The 17,911-nt window shown below is 41.4% G+C and overlaps 2 protein-coding genes across 2 annotated transcripts in view; both read right to left on the bottom strand.

Moving 5' to 3' along the window:
* Positions 1-8,663, bottom strand: part of LOC121544966 (fibroblast growth factor receptor-like 1) — an 83,932-nt gene extending 75,269 nt beyond the window's left edge. The window contains exons 1-2 of the mRNA XM_041855246.2: positions 8,222-8,663; positions 4,374-4,470 (exon numbers count right to left, since the gene is read on the bottom strand). Coding sequence (XP_041711180.1) covers positions 4,374-4,470; positions 8,222-8,284 — 160 coding nt within the window. The 5' untranslated portion in view covers positions 8,285-8,663. The remainder of the gene's footprint in view (positions 1-4,373; positions 4,471-8,221) is intronic.
* A 974-nt stretch (positions 8,664-9,637) lies between these two features.
* On the bottom strand, positions 9,638-12,776 carry rnf4 (ring finger protein 4). Its single transcript, XM_041858197.1, has 8 exons — positions 12,671-12,776; positions 11,666-11,799; positions 11,398-11,548; positions 11,240-11,316; positions 11,059-11,071; positions 10,789-10,912; positions 10,524-10,575; positions 9,638-10,400 (listed from the first exon to the last, which is right to left on the bottom strand). The coding sequence occupies exons 2-8, from the start codon at positions 11,675-11,677 to the stop codon at positions 10,251-10,253; spliced, it is 579 nt and encodes a 192-aa protein (XP_041714131.1). The 5' UTR covers positions 11,678-11,799; positions 12,671-12,776; the 3' UTR covers positions 9,638-10,250.
* Positions 12,777-17,911: the final 5,135 nt, after the last annotated feature.

Genomic DNA, 17,911 nt, shown 5'->3' with positions numbered 1-17,911 from the left:
GTTATTGTAAGCTCCTCTGGTAAGAGGTCAGGTATGCACACTCCCTGATCCAATCTGGGGCCTCTCCCTGGTACTCTCCGCTGCCCTCTGACCCCTCCAGCACTAACCAAACACAGGCTCCAGGCCCCCAACAATAAGCCATTATGTCACCAGCACAACACAATGCATTGTTCTGTCCGTGAAAGTATGTGTGTCTGTCTGTCTATGCTGTGGCCATTTCAGGCTGGAAAGACACTGCTCAGTGAGTGAGGGAGTGAGTGAGTGGCACAATTCCAATATATTCACAACGTAACAGCCACAACAACATAAAGATGTACCACTACATTGGCTTCAGTGGCTGATGTTTTTGCAACATCGATTGACCCAGAGGTTGGCTAGCCAAGTGGAAGTCATGTCAGACAAGACTGGAGGATTACAGGGAGGACTGAGGGAAATAGTAGGCCAGTTGGACTTGTTGGCTGGAGAACTCTCCCTCTTTCCCTCTCTCCAACGGTACTGCAAAGGCTATGACTTAGTATATACTTGTGTGTACACTAAAGCTGGGACGATAAACCAAACATGATCGACACCGACCAAACCAAGACATTTATTGTGGACATTTTGCTGATATCGATCATTACGATAAATCACATATAGGACCCTACTAGAGAAATGTGAAGTTTGAAATAAAATATGTTTGCTAATATGGGTGATCGTTAATGGGACAATTGATAGCTACAACATTCAAATTAGTAGTAGTAGTTTTAAGGGTAATATTATTTATTTTTTAATGTGGTACACATTGTTATAAACTTATAAATTGAGATATGGATTTTTGTCCATCTCTCTCGGCACGGTTACTGGTTGTGGTCCTAGTCCTGTGAAGTCACGTTGCCTTAGCAATTAACAGGTGGAGGCCGATGGTAAAGGTTGGATGGGGTGAAATGGTGAAGTCATTTACTTCAGACTTTGTTCAGTTGCTTTCCTGCTCAGAAAAATGCCTCCCCTCTCTCTGCTAGGTCTCTCTCTCACTCACACACACACACACACGGCACCTATCCCATCAACCTACCCGTGAGGTGTCTTGATAGACACATTAAAACCAAACACCAGGGTTGCTAAGCTAACATTGACTTTATCTGAGCTCCCGTTTAATGGGACAATTCAGTTTCCTTTTGAAGCCGGCCTTTATTTACTAATAATCACATCATCAACATGCTGTTCCCAGTCTTTAATCAATGTACGACCTCCTGTCTAATACAGCTTCATTACTGAGGAATATGATTAGCAGCCCAATGCTAATGAGAAGAGGTGAGAGAAAGATGGTGGCTGTGTAAACACCATTTGACAATCTAATAACCACTTTATGGCCTGTAGTCTGACAGCAGCCTTTCTCTATGGATCTATCCTCCTCATTGAGACGAATTTGGAGCAAATCTCTCATTCCTTACTCACACTCAGCTATGTTTGTCACGTCTGGAAGACGGTTTATGTGCGAGATAAACTTTAACTACCGTTTGTATAAACCCACACCCCAGGCTCTGTGGATATTCTCTAGTTTACTACAGAGCTGTGAAGTGACAAAAGGCTACCCAATGGGTCAGCTATGTTTCTCCAACACTCTAAATTAACTTCACACATTTCCTCTGGCTTAGAGCTAGCCATAAACTGCTCCAGTGTGAGGAGTGCGAGGTGGAGAGGGAGAGATGGAAGGAGGGAGAGATCGAGGGAGGAGGGGAAAGAGCAGACTCTCGACAAATGTGCTGCTACTCCTCATCTCAGTTTTCCATTGACTTTTAGAAGGCTCAGAGGAATACAAGAGTTAGATAAGCAGACAGTATTTATTCTCAGTGTATATGTTTAGAGCATCAGCCCATTTTGTTGTTTGCTCTATGAAGGCTGCCTCTCACTGACACACCAGCATGTAGCTGCAGGGTGGTCCTAGTTTGTACAGAGCACAGCAGGCCCCTACAAACACATCAGTTCCACCTCCAAAAAGCCCCCACATCTCCACACGTCCATATGGCTGCCTGTCGCCTTTGTTTAAATGCAATGCTGGTAGTATTTAGTCTACCTTTGCTGCACCAAGATCCTGTGCTTATAACTGGGTCCCACAACATCTTGTCTCCAGTTTCTCTCGCTCTCCCTCTCTCCCTCCCCTCCCGGAGGACCTGAGCCCTAGGATCATGCCTCAGGACTACCTGGCCTGATGACTCCTGGCTGTCCCCAGTCCACCTGGTCATGCTGCTGCTCCAGTTTCAACTGTTCTGCCTGCGGCTAGAGAACCCTGACCTGTTCACCGGACGTGCTACCTTGTCCCGGACCTGCTGTTTTCGACGCCCTCTCTCTACCGCACCTGCTGTCTTGACCTCTGAATGCTCGGCTATGAAAAGCCAACTGACATTTACTCCTGAGGTACTGACCTGTTGCACCCTCTTATTATTTGACCCTGCTGGTCATCTATGAACGTTTGAACATCTTGAAGAACAATATGGCCTTAAAAAGGCCATGTACTCTTATAACCTCCACCCGGCACAGCCAGAAGAGGACTGGCCACCCCTCAGAGCCTGGTTCCTCTCTAAGTTCCTGCCTTTCTAAAGAGTGTTTTCCTAGCCACGTGCTTCTACATCTGCATTGCTTGCTGTTTGGGGTTTTAGGCTGGGTTTCTGTATAGCACTTTGTGACATCTGCTGATGTAAAAAGGGCTTTATAAATAAATGTGATTGATTGATTGATGGTTTTTAAATGTACTTAATTTAATGATGTGCGTCATAAGGAGTCAAAATAACGATACCTGAATGAATGCAGTTGAATTTCATTTGTGATCATAATTTTTTTAACTACGTTATGGCAACCATCCCATGACTTAGTTGTTTCCCCATTTAGTTGGCACAGACATTAATGCCCACATTTATGCATGAATACTCTCTCTCGGGCATTCAGCAAACAGAGTAAAATGCTTATCTTTCAGCTGCTCAGACTCAGACCCTGAATCATTGCATAAGCGTATACAGTTAATATGCCTATCTGGCAGCTGGGCCCAAACTGTGCTTTCGCTAGCAGCGGAAAATATTTGTCATCTGACGTGATGTTCTGCATTCCCCGTGCAACAAGGACCCACCAGGAACAGCAAACTTGGTCAGTAGGGGGGAACTCAAATGGGGTGGGGGGTCATTTTTTGCCACGTTCCATGGCCTTCTTCAAATCATAGCAATCAACCTGGACTCTTACTCTAGAAGAAAATCCTCCAAAAAAAAGTATTACGTGTCCTGTAGTTTTGAATTTCCATTCCTTTTCTACTCCTAAAGTTGACATATGAAGGTATCAAACTCAGGTCACAAAATATTGATATAATGTCAGGAAAGGTTTTCCATGAGAAGTGTGTTGATATGGACTCAACCTTTTCTACTGTATGTTGAGTTGCCATTGTTGACCCACCACAATATGTCAAATTCACAGTGTTATGTAAAATAGAGCCAAAAGTATCTCAAATTCAATTGGAGAATAATCTCTGATTCTGTCTCAGTATCTCTGAGGTATTTTGTTTTCAACACAACCACCATGCTTTTCACTGTCTTATCAAACGTGTCATATCAGACTTTACAAAAAAGGGAAGAAGTTCCTTGCTCTAATATCTGCATGCCATCATGAGATAGAGAAAGGTTTGTCTATCTCTTCGTCTGTGTACCCAATAAGGCACTAGCTAGGCTAAGCTAGTGAGTAAACCCCTCCGATATCATCACCAGGAAGACAAGTTGTCTCTTCTACTGTTTAAGCCCACAGCTATCCTTGCCGCCTTGCTCCATTCACGGTCGGAAACGCTGTGGCATTGCACAGCAAACAAACATAATTGCCTAATCTAATCGCATTGCTCTCTATGGGTCTCTGTTTACTTTTGCCTAAGCGTCTCCGTGACGGCTCGACTGTGTTATTGTGAATGCTGCAATGTTCAGGCTCTCAGATCCAATCTGCCTGGGCGCCGTGTGTTTGGGTCCCCCCATGCCCCTTTCCTTTCTCCAGACAGGCAGGAAGGCAGGCAGGCCAGAACAGACGACCAGCGGCATGTTGAGTCTAGGTATGACAGCTCAGGTTGAGAAGCAGGAGGGTCAGGACTACACTCTATCTGCATGCCTCACTTGACACTTGCACACCAGGTATCCCATGTTTACTGTCCCAAAGTCTGTGTGATCTAGGCAAGTTCCATTAGAAAACATAGGGTAGGCCCTTGGCCTGAATGGACTATACCACCAACTTGGAGTTACACAACCACAATTGTGTACAGCTTGTAGTAGCTATCATTCATTGTGGTGAGGCACTTTTTGAAGATGGTTGCCTACAGATCCACTAAAACACTTTCAGTTGTTATTGTTCATTACTACTAAGTTACTACTCACCCCGTGCACAGTCCGACAACAGGATTATCTCACAAATGAGCAGGCAAATCCATAAAAGTCCCATTCTTTCTGGATGGAAGGCTTCAACACTTGAAATCTTAAAGAAAGAGAAAAGTCAATTCACAGTGAGGAAATGGTGCAAGAACACATTGTTATTATCCATATCACATCTTAAGCTACTGTATATTACGCTTTACAACCTAACAATATTATTTCTCACAGTTTATTTTGGAAGTGGCATAGTCAAGGCATTTAGGAAATATAACAGAATTACAGTCCTAACTAGTGACAAAATAAGTTGTTAATCATTTAACAGACTGAAAAATACAAGACGTCTGTCCCCAACACTATAAAATGAGTTTCTGGAAAAGCAACATAGGCTTTTTATTCATGAACTTCATTCAAATGAGCAGCTCTTATTTTGGCCATATGTCCCTATGTTTCTGATTAGAGGAGTTATTCTTTCTGCCAGTTTGCAAAACAAATTATAAGTCATTTGAAATCCATTGTGAAAATCCTTTAGAGTTTTGCATTTAATCTTTGATCAAATCCATCAACATAACATGCATTTCATTTACTGCTATTGGGGAACTAGACATTTCCTCCTCTCATTGTCTTAGAATGGGTTATACACTACATGACCAAAAGTATGTGGACACCTGCTAGTCGAACATCTCATTCCAAAATCATGGGCATTGATATGGAGTTGGTCCCCTCTTTGCTGCTATAACAGCCTCCACTCTTCTGGGAAGGCTTTACACTAGATGTTAGAACATTGCTGCAGGACTTGTTTCCATTGAGCCACAAGAGCATTAGTGAGGTTGGGCACTGATGTTGGGCGATTAGGCCTGGCTCGCAGTCGGCGTTCCAATTCATCCCAAAGGTGTTCGATGGAGTTGAGGTCAGGGCTCTGTACAGGCCAGTTAAGTTCTTCCACACCGATCTCGACAAACCATTTTAGTATGGACATCGCTTTGAGCACGGGGGCATTGTCATGCTGAAACAGGAAAGGGCCTTCCCCAAACTGTTGCCACAAAGTTGGAAGCACAAAATCATCTAGAATGTCATTGCATGCTGTAGCGTTACGATTTCCCTTCACTGGAACTAAGGGGCCTAGCCCAAACCATGAAAAACAGCCCCAGACCATTATTCCTCCTCCATGAATCCACGCATTGGGGCAGGTAGCGTTCTACAAACACAGATTCGTCCAGCAGACTGCCAGATGGTAAAGCATGATTTATCACTACAGAGAGCGTGTTTCCACTGCTCCGGAGTCCAATGGAGGCGAGCTTTACACCACTCCAGCCAACGTTTGGCATTGCGTATGGTGATCTTAGGCTTGGGTGCGGCTGCTCGGCCATGGAAACCCATTTCATAAAGCTCCCAATGAACAGTGATTGTGCTGACGTTGCTTCCAGAGGCAGTTTGGAACTCGGTAGTGAGTGTTGCAACCGAGGACAGACAAATTTTACACACTACGCGCTTCAGCCCTCGGCGGGCACGTTCTGTCGGCTTGTGTGGCCTACCACTTCGCGGCTGAGCCTTTGTTGCTCCTAGACGTTTCCATTTCACAATAACACAAATTTAACAAACTGACTTGTTGGAAAGGCGGCATCCTATGACAGTGCCACATTGAAAGTCACTGAGCTCGTCAGTAAGGCCATTCTACTGCCAATGTTTGTCTATGGAGATTGCATGGCGGTGCACTCGATTTTATACACCTGTCAGAAATAGCCAAATCCACTCATTTGAAAGGATGTCCACATACTTTTGTATATATATATATATATATATATATATATATATATATATATATATATGTGTAGATGCTGTTGTATAGGCTACAGTTAATCTACCTGCTTATTAAACATGCTAGAAATCAAAGACTCAGGCTCCATCCGCTCTCACACACATACAGTGGGGAAAAAAAGTATTTAGTCAGCCACCAATTGTGCAAGTTCTCCCACTTAAAAAGATGAGAGAGGCCTGTAATTTTCATCATAGGTACACGTCAACTATGACAGACAAAATGAGAATTTTTTTCTCCAGAAAATCACATTGTAGGATTTTTTATGAATTTATTTGCAAATTATGGTGGAAAATAAGTATTTGGTCAATAACAAAAGTTTTTCAATACTTTGTTATATGCCCTTTGTTGGCAATGACACAGGTCAAACGTTTTCTGTAAGTCTTCACAAGGTTTTCACACACTGTTGCTGATATTTTGGCCCATTCCTCCATGCAGATCTCCTCTAGAGCAGTGATGTTTTGGGGCTGTCGCTGGGCAACATGGACTTTCAACTCCCTCCAAAGAGTTTCTATGGGGTTGAGATCTGGAGACTGGCTAGGCCACTCCAGGACCTTGAAATGCTTCTTACGAAGCCACTCCTCCATTGCCCGGGCGGTGTGTTTGGGATCATTGTCATGCTGAAAGACCCAGCCACGTTTCATCTTCAATGCCCTTGCTAATGGAAGGAGGTTTTCACTCAAAATCTCACGATACATGGCCCCATTCATTCTTTCCTTTACACGGATCAGTCATCCTGGTCCCTTTGCAGAAAAACAGCCCCAAAGCATGATGTTTCCACCACCATGCTTCACAGTAGGTATGGTGTTCTTTGGATGCAACTCAGCATTCTTTGTCCTCCAAACACGACGAGTTGAGTTCTTACCAAAAAGTTCTATTTTGGTTTCATCTGACCATATGACATTCTCCCAATCCTCTTCTGGATCATCCAAATGCACTCTAGCAAACTTCAGACGGGCCTGGACATGTACTGGCTTAAGCAGGGGGACACGTCTTGCACTGCAGGATTTGAGTCCCTGGCGGCGTAGTGTGTTACTGATGGTAGGCTTTGTTACTTTGGTCCCAGCTCTCTGCAGGTCATTCACTAGGTCCCCCCGTGTGGTTCTGGGATTTTTGCTCAACGTTCTTGTGATGATTTTGACCCCACGGGGTGAGATCTTGCGTGGAGCCCCAGATCGAGGGAGATTATCAGTGGTCTTGTATGTCTTCCATTTCCTAATAATTGCTCCCACAGTTGATTTCTTCAAACCAAGCTGCTTACCTATTGCAGATTCAGTCTTCCCAGCCTGGTGCAGGTCTACAATTTTGTTTCTGGTGTCCTTTGACAGCTCTTTGGTCTTGGCCATAGTGGAGTTTGGAGTGTGACTGTTTGAGGTTGTGGACAGGTGTCTTTTATACTGATAACAAGTTCAAACAGGTGCCATTAATACAGGTAACGAGTGGAGGACAGAGGAGCCTCTTAAAGAAGAAGTTACAGGTCTGTGAGAGCCAGAAATCTTGCTTGTTTGTAGGTGACCAAATACTTATTTTCCACCATAATTTGCAAATAAATTCATTAAAATTCCTACAATGTGATTTTCTGGATTTTTTTTCCTCAATTTGTCTGTCATAGCTGACGTGTACCTATGATGAAAATTACAGGCCTCTCTCATCTTTTTAAGTGGGAGAACTTGCACAATTGGTGGCTGACTAAATACTTTTTTTCCCCACTGTAGATCCATGAATGGTGAATCAGTGGAATTAAAACATTCTACACTCAGATGTGGACTACAAATAATAGCTTTGTAAAGTAATATAGCCTAACTATAATTATGATTAACACAATAATATTGATTTATGCAATACAGTTGTGTACTATCTTATTAGTAATAATCTGTAGTATAAATTGAAAGTTAAAAAGTATTCCAGTTGGCTACTTATTAATTTTGTATTATTACAGGTCTACAACAAACCTGCATCCTTCTAAATCTGCTGCTTATAAATAATCACATTGTAATCAGGGACAATAACGCTTTCATCATAATACAAGTTAGGGACTTACCTGAAATGTCCAGCAGCAATGATTTGTCTTGAATCGGTTTCCCACTAATGGCAAGTTTATCATGATTACATTCTCATCAATAAAGGTGATTTAATCCAAATAATTAACAAATCAATGTCCACTAAAAGTTGAACTGCACGCACTTTCGCTCAAAGTATCCGTGGCTCAGTTACTGGATACCCTCCAAGAAAAATAACACTATAAAACGTGAATGTCAAACATGCAGCTCAAATCTGGCTAGTTTTTTTTAAATGACAGTCATCACAAAACGCTCGTGCGAGCCCAACACACCGGACCGAGCGTGCGTCAAGACTAAATACAAGCCCTGTGATCGCATTACAGTTAACTCCTAGCCTTATCAATTTAGGAAGAGAAGCAGTTAGGTCTCTTTTTTAATCCCAAATACCATTTACATGTAAATAATTTACTGCAATAATTGAGCTAACAGACCTTGCCATCCAGGAATCGACCACAGGAGTGGGAACTACGGTCCGTCCCACCTCGGGAATTTTTGCCCAATCACAGAGTAGCCCTAGTAGCTCCTCAACACATTTCAAGAATTAACTCTTTCGCTTAGGGCAGTTCTGCTATTAACATCATGGACTACGTCATAATAATGAAAAAAATATATATAATATTCATAATCACAAATCATTATAGTAAAATACTAATTAAAATGTAATTAATGCATTATAATGTAATTCCAAAGTAATAACACCTGAGTTGATATTCAATTGAACTTCTATTTCCACTATGTAATTAAAATGGTATGGTTTGGTTGTTATAACTACACACTGCCCCAACATTAGGAGATTGGTCAACAACATTCATAAGAGAAAATGGTAATTTGAAGAAAATGAGAGATATGAGAAAGGGCCAGTTTTTCATACTCAGATTAAGCCTAGTCATGGACTAAAACACACTCAATGTAAAATCTCCATTGATAATTTACTCCTGGACTACATTTAATCTGGGTCCAAGAAATAAGCCCTGTATTTGGCAATAGGTTAATCAAGTAACACACCCCATGCACTGAGAGAATGGAGAGGAAACTACATTATCATTGATCATTACTTGAATGAAAGCACTTAGGTATTATTATTGGACAACAGACCATGCGTGTGCAAGAAGATACTGCCACTTAGTGGACATTTGAGGGGATGCGTGTCACAACGGAGTCAGCCAAGTTACCTGTAGTACAGAATCTAAAATAATTCAAAGGTTACAAATTAAATTAAATGTTAAGTCAGTGAAAACATGTAATGGGAAAAAAAGCTATTTAGCAAGTCAGCATGAGGGCTCAACAATGCACTCTCCTACGTTTGGGCTTGTCTCTTCTCACAGTCTCTGTCACTGAGACACGCTGGCTGTGAGAAGAAACTATATGAGTCAGGTAAGCAAACCAGGTAACAAAACTTTACAATCATCTTTTTTTTATTGAACCTTATACAGATTATGCTCACCTTAACTTATCATTCAACCATATATACAACAAAACATACAACAATATTTACAACAATGGTGATGACCAAATTCAAGCAACACCCACCATTCAGACATCCTCCTACTCAGCAGCAATAAATCGACAGACATTTATACTTTTGAGTTGAGTTCTCATTGCAATTGAGTGCCAGTCACGTGTGATTGCTACCAATACAACATCACATGTGACTTCATAAGAGCTAAAAAAAAAAAAAAAAAGCTTCTGAGCTTTGTTCTTTTCTTGGTTATGGTTACTGGGGATGCTGAATCACAATGATCTGTTCACTATGAAATGAATGAAGAGCAATAGGAGAATCGGTGGAAGAAAATAGCAAAAATGTAAGTGAATGTGTGCTGGCACAAGAGTACGTCCCTGTGCTCTTCTTGCATTAAAGAAGAAAGACAAAAGCATGACATCGGCCAAATGTGTATGTAAAAGAAAAAAGGTTTATGTCAAAATTATTATAATGTCCAGTAGGGGCAGTGGTATGAACAGGTATGATTAAAAGTCCTGCAGGTTTTGTGAGGGTTAAATGGGTGTTTGATGTCAGATGTATATGGGGTGACATTGTTTTTGGGTCAGTTTCTTTCTACAGGTTGGACAAGTGTGGGATCTCAACAGCGAGTCGCGGAGGCACTGACTGCAGAATAGGTGACCACATTTTGTGGAGACTACTAGTCTCCCACTTTCAATGATCTAGAGGCAGAAGAGAAAAGGGCTCCATCTTAGTTGAGGGGACAACTTCACATTCTGGTAGCTACACAGCAATTACAGTTTGACATAGTCACCTTCACATACATTGAATTATGCTTCTCTTACCTCAGCATGGGTGTCCATACACACTGGGCAGCTGACTGTCCCTGGAGTAGACCTATGGAGGACAAGAGACCATCAGGGTCTACCCTAACTCAAGGTTTTGATTTCAGTGGTCACATGCCAAGATTATGAGTGGATAAACGGATGGATGATGTTGCTTTTATGTGCTCCAATATTCAAATAAAATTGATTTAAAAAAAAGTAAAAAAAAGTTTGATATGCCATCTGATGAGATTATCATGATCAGAGAGGTTGTCGGGCTTAGTACCTGGCTCTACTGCTGGCCTGTAGAGAGGACAGGAGGTCGGCACTGAGGCCCCCATTAGTATCCTCCTCCTCATCACTGCTCAGTACGTAACTCTCACTGTCAGCTCCATGTCTGCCCTGAGGCCCTGAGATAGACACAAGCAGATAGACAAACTCACAGTTAGAAAAATACATGTTTGATATAGTAATAAATGCTTACTTTATTATAGAGGACCAAAACATCTGTTAACCTAAATATAATTGTTGTGGTTGAGGAAAAGCAATGAATTACCTTCATCGACAACCTGGTTTCCCCATTCGCAATCACACAGTGGTGGAAAAGAGAAAAATAGAAACATAAAATGTCAACATGTCAGTCTTTCCAACAGTGACAAAAGCATATTCTGATAAATACATTAAAAACAGTTAAATGTATACATAATTATTTGCATAAAGAGAGCTCCCGAACTCACCACCACAGAATCATTGTTGGTCAAGTCAACCACAGTCGATTCAGAACCTTCACATGTCAAGTCCACCACCTCCTCACCTGCACAGCCAATAGACGGGTTAGAATATCCATAATCAACCAAAATGACAAAGAGAAAGGTATAAAACCATTGCTACTCACTGCTAGTCCTGCTGCTCTCCAGCACATCAATGGTCTCTGTGGCTGCTGCTGATGCTGCAGCACGAGGTCGCACACTGGTGTCGGTGACTCTGATACTCTTGGCCGTGCGTCTGGAACTTGAGGGGGCTCCAGTCCTTCTTTTCCTCTGTGTCTGTGACAAGAAAGCACTGAATTCTTAAAAACCAGACACCTTGGCTAAGTGTCTGAAAATTAAACTGAAGGTGTTGGAGGGTTATCACTGGCCGTGGGTGCACAGGTGAGGACTTACTGTACTGCTCATGTTGCGATGGGGAAGGTGTGAGTGAAATCAATATGATCAAATGTTACGTAGTAGTACACACTGAAAAATCTACATCTGTTCCAACTCTGATTCCAAAGTTCTTGGACCAATTTAACAATAATCTGGTGAGAGAAAAATAAAACAATGAAGTTAGATAACAAGCCACATCTGATCAACAACAAACCATTGGCCATAACTAACCTTTATGAACACAACAAACCATTATGAACACAACACAGCTGATGAACACAAACCATTATGAATAGAACATACCATTATGTATAGAACACACCATTATGAACACAACACACCAGCTGAAGTCTAGAACACAAACCATAGCCTATCGTTTACAGTATCCTGAGAGATCCACTCCCTAACCACAAAGTCAAAGCACAATGTTGTTGACAACTGGAAACCTATTAGCTTATGAAACGAATCAAATCTGCAACCCCTCTCTTTCTATGCGTTCATCTGCTTAACGTAACAAAATAAATTTAGCTAGCTAGCTGACAACTAACGTTTAGCAGCTGTGATCACAAAACAGCTTGTCAGCTACTGTAGTTAGCTAATATTAGCTGGGTCTGAGCAGAGCAGCTCATCAAGCGTCGGTTTATCACCACAAAATGGGCATTAACACGGTTTATTAAGCATGACATGTACCTAACCAACTAGCTAATGTATCTGGCTATAACGTTAATAAATGCAATGGCCAATCAAAACATGAGCTAGCTAGAATTAACATGTTAGCTAGCTAGCTAACAAAGCAAAGACAACTAGCTAGCTAGCAACCAACAAAGGCAGCTAACGTAGCTAGCTAGCAATGCTAACACGCTCTATGCAAGCTCTAGCTCCTAAAATGGATTTACAAACTGGATTAGCTTTACTTTTCCATAACATCAACAACACAATTCAACATTTGTGTGAGGGACTGGTGGTGGATGTATCCACTGATAAATAATCTACTTTTAAAACTAAGGGTGGTTAGCAGCATACCTTCTCAATCACCACTATTACTACGTCTTCTTCTTCTACTTCTACTTCTTCTTCCTCCTCCTCCTCTTCCTATTCCTCCTCCTCATCCTCTTCTTCTTCCTCTTGTTCTTCTTCTTCTTGTTCTTCTATGGTACATTGGCGATCGCACCATTTAATGTGCATCCCGCCACCTACTGTGCCGGATGGGAACAGGATTCCCAAAAATGGAACTAAATTCCAAAAAATAAACTACCGGAAAAATAATTTAATCAACTAAACTAAATCAAACAACTTTTCAGTTAAAAATAAAACTGATCTGATCCCTACACAGGCTCAAGGGGAACCTGGGAGGGAGGATCTTCCGGCGCCAGAACAACCTTGAAACTCTTCAGCTGTAAAATCCTTAAGTCCCAAAAACGTTTCTGCCGCAGCCACAATAATGTCCAGTTTCTTAGACTTATTTTAGACTTGTGCCGTACAGTTTATAACTGTGGCAATGAACGCCACAAAATCAACATTTTTAACACACAGGGTATCTTTTGACTGGCAGCAAACATGTACTACAGGCTGTGGTGCGTCCACTACCATATCTTCACTAGAATCACTTGTTTTCTAAATTATTTTAATCGCCTCCGCATAGGAGATTCGATTGACCGCTCTAACTTTTGCCACCTCAATCTCCTTCACGCTTACAGGGCACTCCAGGAACTCGGGATCATGATCCCCACCACAATTTCAACATCGTCATCCTTCTACACACCGTTCTTCAATATACTCTGTTCGTCTGCACACACTTGAAACATGGCCAAATCCTTTACAATTCTTACACTGAAATGGTTTGGGGACGAAAGCTCTTACAGCGTATCTTATATAACCAAGTTTCACGTGCATAGGTATTTGCTCTTCACCCCTGAGATGACTCATTTGAAGGGTACTCTACTACGTAGTCAAAACACAAAACTTCTGTTGTCCGGATTCTTTTGAGGCTCACTGCAATCTTCCTCTGTTCTTCAGAAATACAATGAATCAAAATAAGACCACTCCTGGTCACTCTGACAGACTCCACTTTTCTCAGCGCATACTTCACAATTTTCGACACCTCAAACGTGTTTCCCACATATGAATCCTTACTCAACAAACGCACCCCAACAAGAAGCGATTCATTATCATTCATACATGTTTCCTCCACTCCAATTTTAGACAATTTTATTTTTGTTCCAGTTTTCGCTACTACTGTTGTCCATTCCGAACATTTGTCTTCACCAACTTTGCTCGACACGCTGCTTGATTCGAACTCAGCATCTACTTACGCCATCAATTCAACATTTGTGTGAGGGACTGTCATTGATGTATCAACTGATAAATAATCTAGTTTTAAAACTAAAGGTGGTCAGCAGCATAACTTCTCAATCACTATTTGAAGCACAGCTTCTTCTGTTCTTCTTTGGGATTGGGTTGGCAGGTCGCATCCAACGTTTAATGTGCATACACCGCCATCTACTGTACTGGAGTGCGAGGCCAGTCACGGCCTACCTAAATTCTCTTCATTAGTCCAGTTCCTCTAAGAAAGTGAAATAAAGCCCTAGCCACCACTTCCCTCCCCCCACTACACCACCCAAACACCAACCCCGTCCAGCCTCTCCAACCTATTCACACAATCTCTTCCTATCTACATCATACAGTTCACAAAATATCAACACAGACTCCACCGTTTTCCTCCACTAAACACTCATCACACAGACCTGTTTCATGTCTCCCTATCATCCACAACGTGGCATTCAAACATGTGTGCCCGAACCGTAGTCTACTCCACACAACTTCCTTTACTGACCGGTACACGCAATACAATTGCCTCCCCTTACTACTAGCGTCCCACTCCCTTTGCCAAAGACTGAGCCATTTTGCCCAGATCAAGGACTTGACTTCCTTGCGGCCCAGTGGGACCTGAATAAAATACATGACTATAAACTTGGCACCTGAAACACTGTAATGGGTTTGGGACAAAAGCTCTGACAGGGTCTCCTGCAGCCTGACTCTGCTAACCAAATAAAATGAGAAACGCCATACTGCCACCTACTGTTGTGGAGTATAAATGACTGACCCAGCTCCTTCAAATTCAAACATTGTACTGTAAAATCTGTAGCTAACAACACCGCAAAGTCATATGCCCATTGAAGTAAATAATAAATTAATATATTCATTACCTACAGTAAGTCTGACCTGCTGCCGAGTGAAGCTTAACCATGAATGATTAATGCAGGGATTATTGAAAGACAGGATAATGACCCCCCCCCAAAAAAAAAAAATTCCACAAATATTTATCTTAACAACATTTGAAATATATATTTTTATAGACCAACGTATCAGCTATCACACCATGCAAAGGAACAACCTCCTCATTAAAATCTGTTTTCATAAAATGCACCCAACTGGATTTATGTCAACTCTGTCAAACACCATAAAAGGCAATTCATTTATATATTTATTGTCCAAGTGTGTAAAGGCCTTGATGTTTAATTTCTAGCATTAGATTATTCAAATTTGTAATACAAATCTTCAAAGGTCTTTTTGTTTTGTTTTATACCACTGTATAAATCCACGTTCACGTGCTATCGATGTTATTGGAAATTCCTAGTTCGGACTAGGAAGTTTCCCTTGAACAACCCTCCAAGTTGGAATTACAAGTGTTATTAGCAACGTTAGCTATCTTATTAAGCTACAGTGCCTTCAGAAAGTATTCACACCCCTTGACTTTCCACATTTTGTTGTGTTACAGCCTGAATTTAAAATCGATGAAATTGTGTGTTTGTGTCAGTGGTCTAGACACAATACCCCATAACGTCAAAGTGGAATTATGTTTTTAGAAATATTTAGGCTTGGCATAACAAAGGGGATGAAAACTTATTGAATGAAGAAATTTCACATTTTCATTTTTTATTAATTTGTAAAAAATTCTAAACATATAAACATTTGCATTTGCTTAACAAGCCACATAATAAGTTGCATGGACTCACATTGTGTGCAATAATAGTGTTTGACATGATATTTGTTAAGACTACTGTACCCTACACATATAATTATCTGTAAGGTCCTTCAGTCAAGCAGTGAATTTCAAACACAGATGCAACCACAAAGACCAGGGAGGTTTTCCAATGCCTCACAAAGAAAGGCACCTATTGGTAGATGAGCCTGGTCTCATAGACTAGACGTAACATAGTAAACGTAAATCTGAGAACCTCAAATAAGTGTATGTTACATTTGGTATGGTTACATAAGACAGATGGTTTCCTAAGGCAAAAACGAAAGTAGGGTGAGTGGTCGGGAGGGACGGGTGGGTGTATAACGCAAACATCTAGCAACCCAAAGGCTGTGAGTTCAGATCTCATCACGGACAACATTAGCATTTTAGATCATTAGCAACATTTCAACTACTTACTACTTTTTAGCTACTTTGCAACTACTTAGCATGTTAGCTAACCCTTCCCCTAACCTTAACCCTTTTAGCTAACCCTTCCCCTAGCCCTAACCTTAACCCTTTAACCTAACTCCTAAACTTAACCATAAACTTAACCATACCCCCTAGCCTAGCTAACGTTAGCCAGCTAGCTAATATTAGCCACCTAGCTAGAATTCGTGGCATATCATATGTTTAGCAAATTCGTAATATATTGTACGTTTGGAAAATGTTGAACATATTGTACGTTTTGAAAATGTGTAACATTTAATATGAATTGTAATGGCGTCTCTCAGATTTACATTTTACATTTACATTTTAGTCATTTAGCAGACGCTCTTATCCAGAGCGACTTACAGTTAGTGAATACAATTTATTTATTTTATTTTTTATACTGGCCCCCCATGGGAATCGAACCCACAACCCTGGCGTTGCAAACGCCATGCTCTATCAACTGAGCTACATCCCTGCCGGCCATTCCCTCCCCTACCCTGGACGACGCTGGGCCAATTGTGCGCCGCCCATGAGTCTCCCGGTCGCGGCCGGCTGCGACAGAGCCTGGATTCGAACCAGGATCTCTAGTGGCACAGTTAGCACTGCGATGCAGTGCCTTAGACCACTGCGCCACTCAGGTTTACATACAGAATCATACGAATGCTCTGAGACCAGGCTGGATAAATGTGTATTTAAAAAAAAAATTATTAAGCTAACATTGAATATCCCTTTGGGCATGGTGAAGTTCTTAATTACACTTTGGATGGCGTATCAATACACCCAGTCAGTACAAAGATACAGGTGACCTTCCTAACTCTGTGGCCGGAGAGGGAGGAAACCGCTCAGGGATTTCAACATGAGGCCAATGGTGACTTTAAAACAGTTACAGAGTTTAATGGCTGTGATAGAAAACTGAGGATGGATCAACAACATTGTAGTTACTCCACAATACTAACCTAATTGACAGAGTGACAAGAAGGAACCTTATACAGAATACATATATTCCAAAACATGCATGCTGTTTGCAACAAGGTAATTCTGCAGAAAATGTGGCAAAGCAACTAACTTTTTGTCCTGAATACGAAGTGTTATGATTGAGGCAAATCCAATATAACACATTACTGAGTACCACTCTCCATATTTTTAAGCATAGTGGTGGCTGCATCCTGTTATGGGTATGCTTGTAATCGTTAAGGACAGGGGAGTTTTTCAGGATAAAATATAAATGGAATGGAGCTAAAAACAGGCAAAATCCTAGAGGAAAACCTGGTTCAGTCTGCTTTCCACCAGACACTGGGAGATTCACCTTTCAGCAGGACAATAACCTAAAACACAAGGCCAAAGTATTTCAGTTGGACTTAAATCTACTTGAAAACCTATGGCAAGACCTGTAAATGGTTGTCTAGCAATGTTCAACAACCAATTTGACAGATCTTGAAGTATTTTGAAATGAGTAATAGGAAAATGTTGCACAATCCAGGTGTGGAAAGCACTTAGAGACTTACACAGAAAGACTCACAGCTGTAATCACTGCCAAAGGAGTGCTTCTACAAAGTATTGACTCAGGGGTGTGAATATTGTAATATTTGTGTTGTGGAGAAAATTACCAGGCAGGAGACGGGAGTACAGTTTAGTGTTGTTTAGTAAGAACATCTCGTGACCTACAGCCCCGGGGCCAAAAGTGTGCATGTGCACTTCCTATTAGTTTTCATATCATAACACTGCCGTAATTCATTACTGCTTTGTAACAGCATAGTAACTAATATAGACAGATATAGATCACCAATACTACACTCCTCCCCCATAGCTTTTAA

This window comes from Coregonus clupeaformis, chromosome 3 (assembly GCF_020615455.1).
Source record: "Coregonus clupeaformis isolate EN_2021a chromosome 3, ASM2061545v1, whole genome shotgun sequence".
NCBI classification, from domain to species: domain Eukaryota; kingdom Metazoa; phylum Chordata; class Actinopteri; order Salmoniformes; family Salmonidae; genus Coregonus; species Coregonus clupeaformis.
This window is presented reverse-complemented; position numbering and strand designations above follow the sequence as displayed.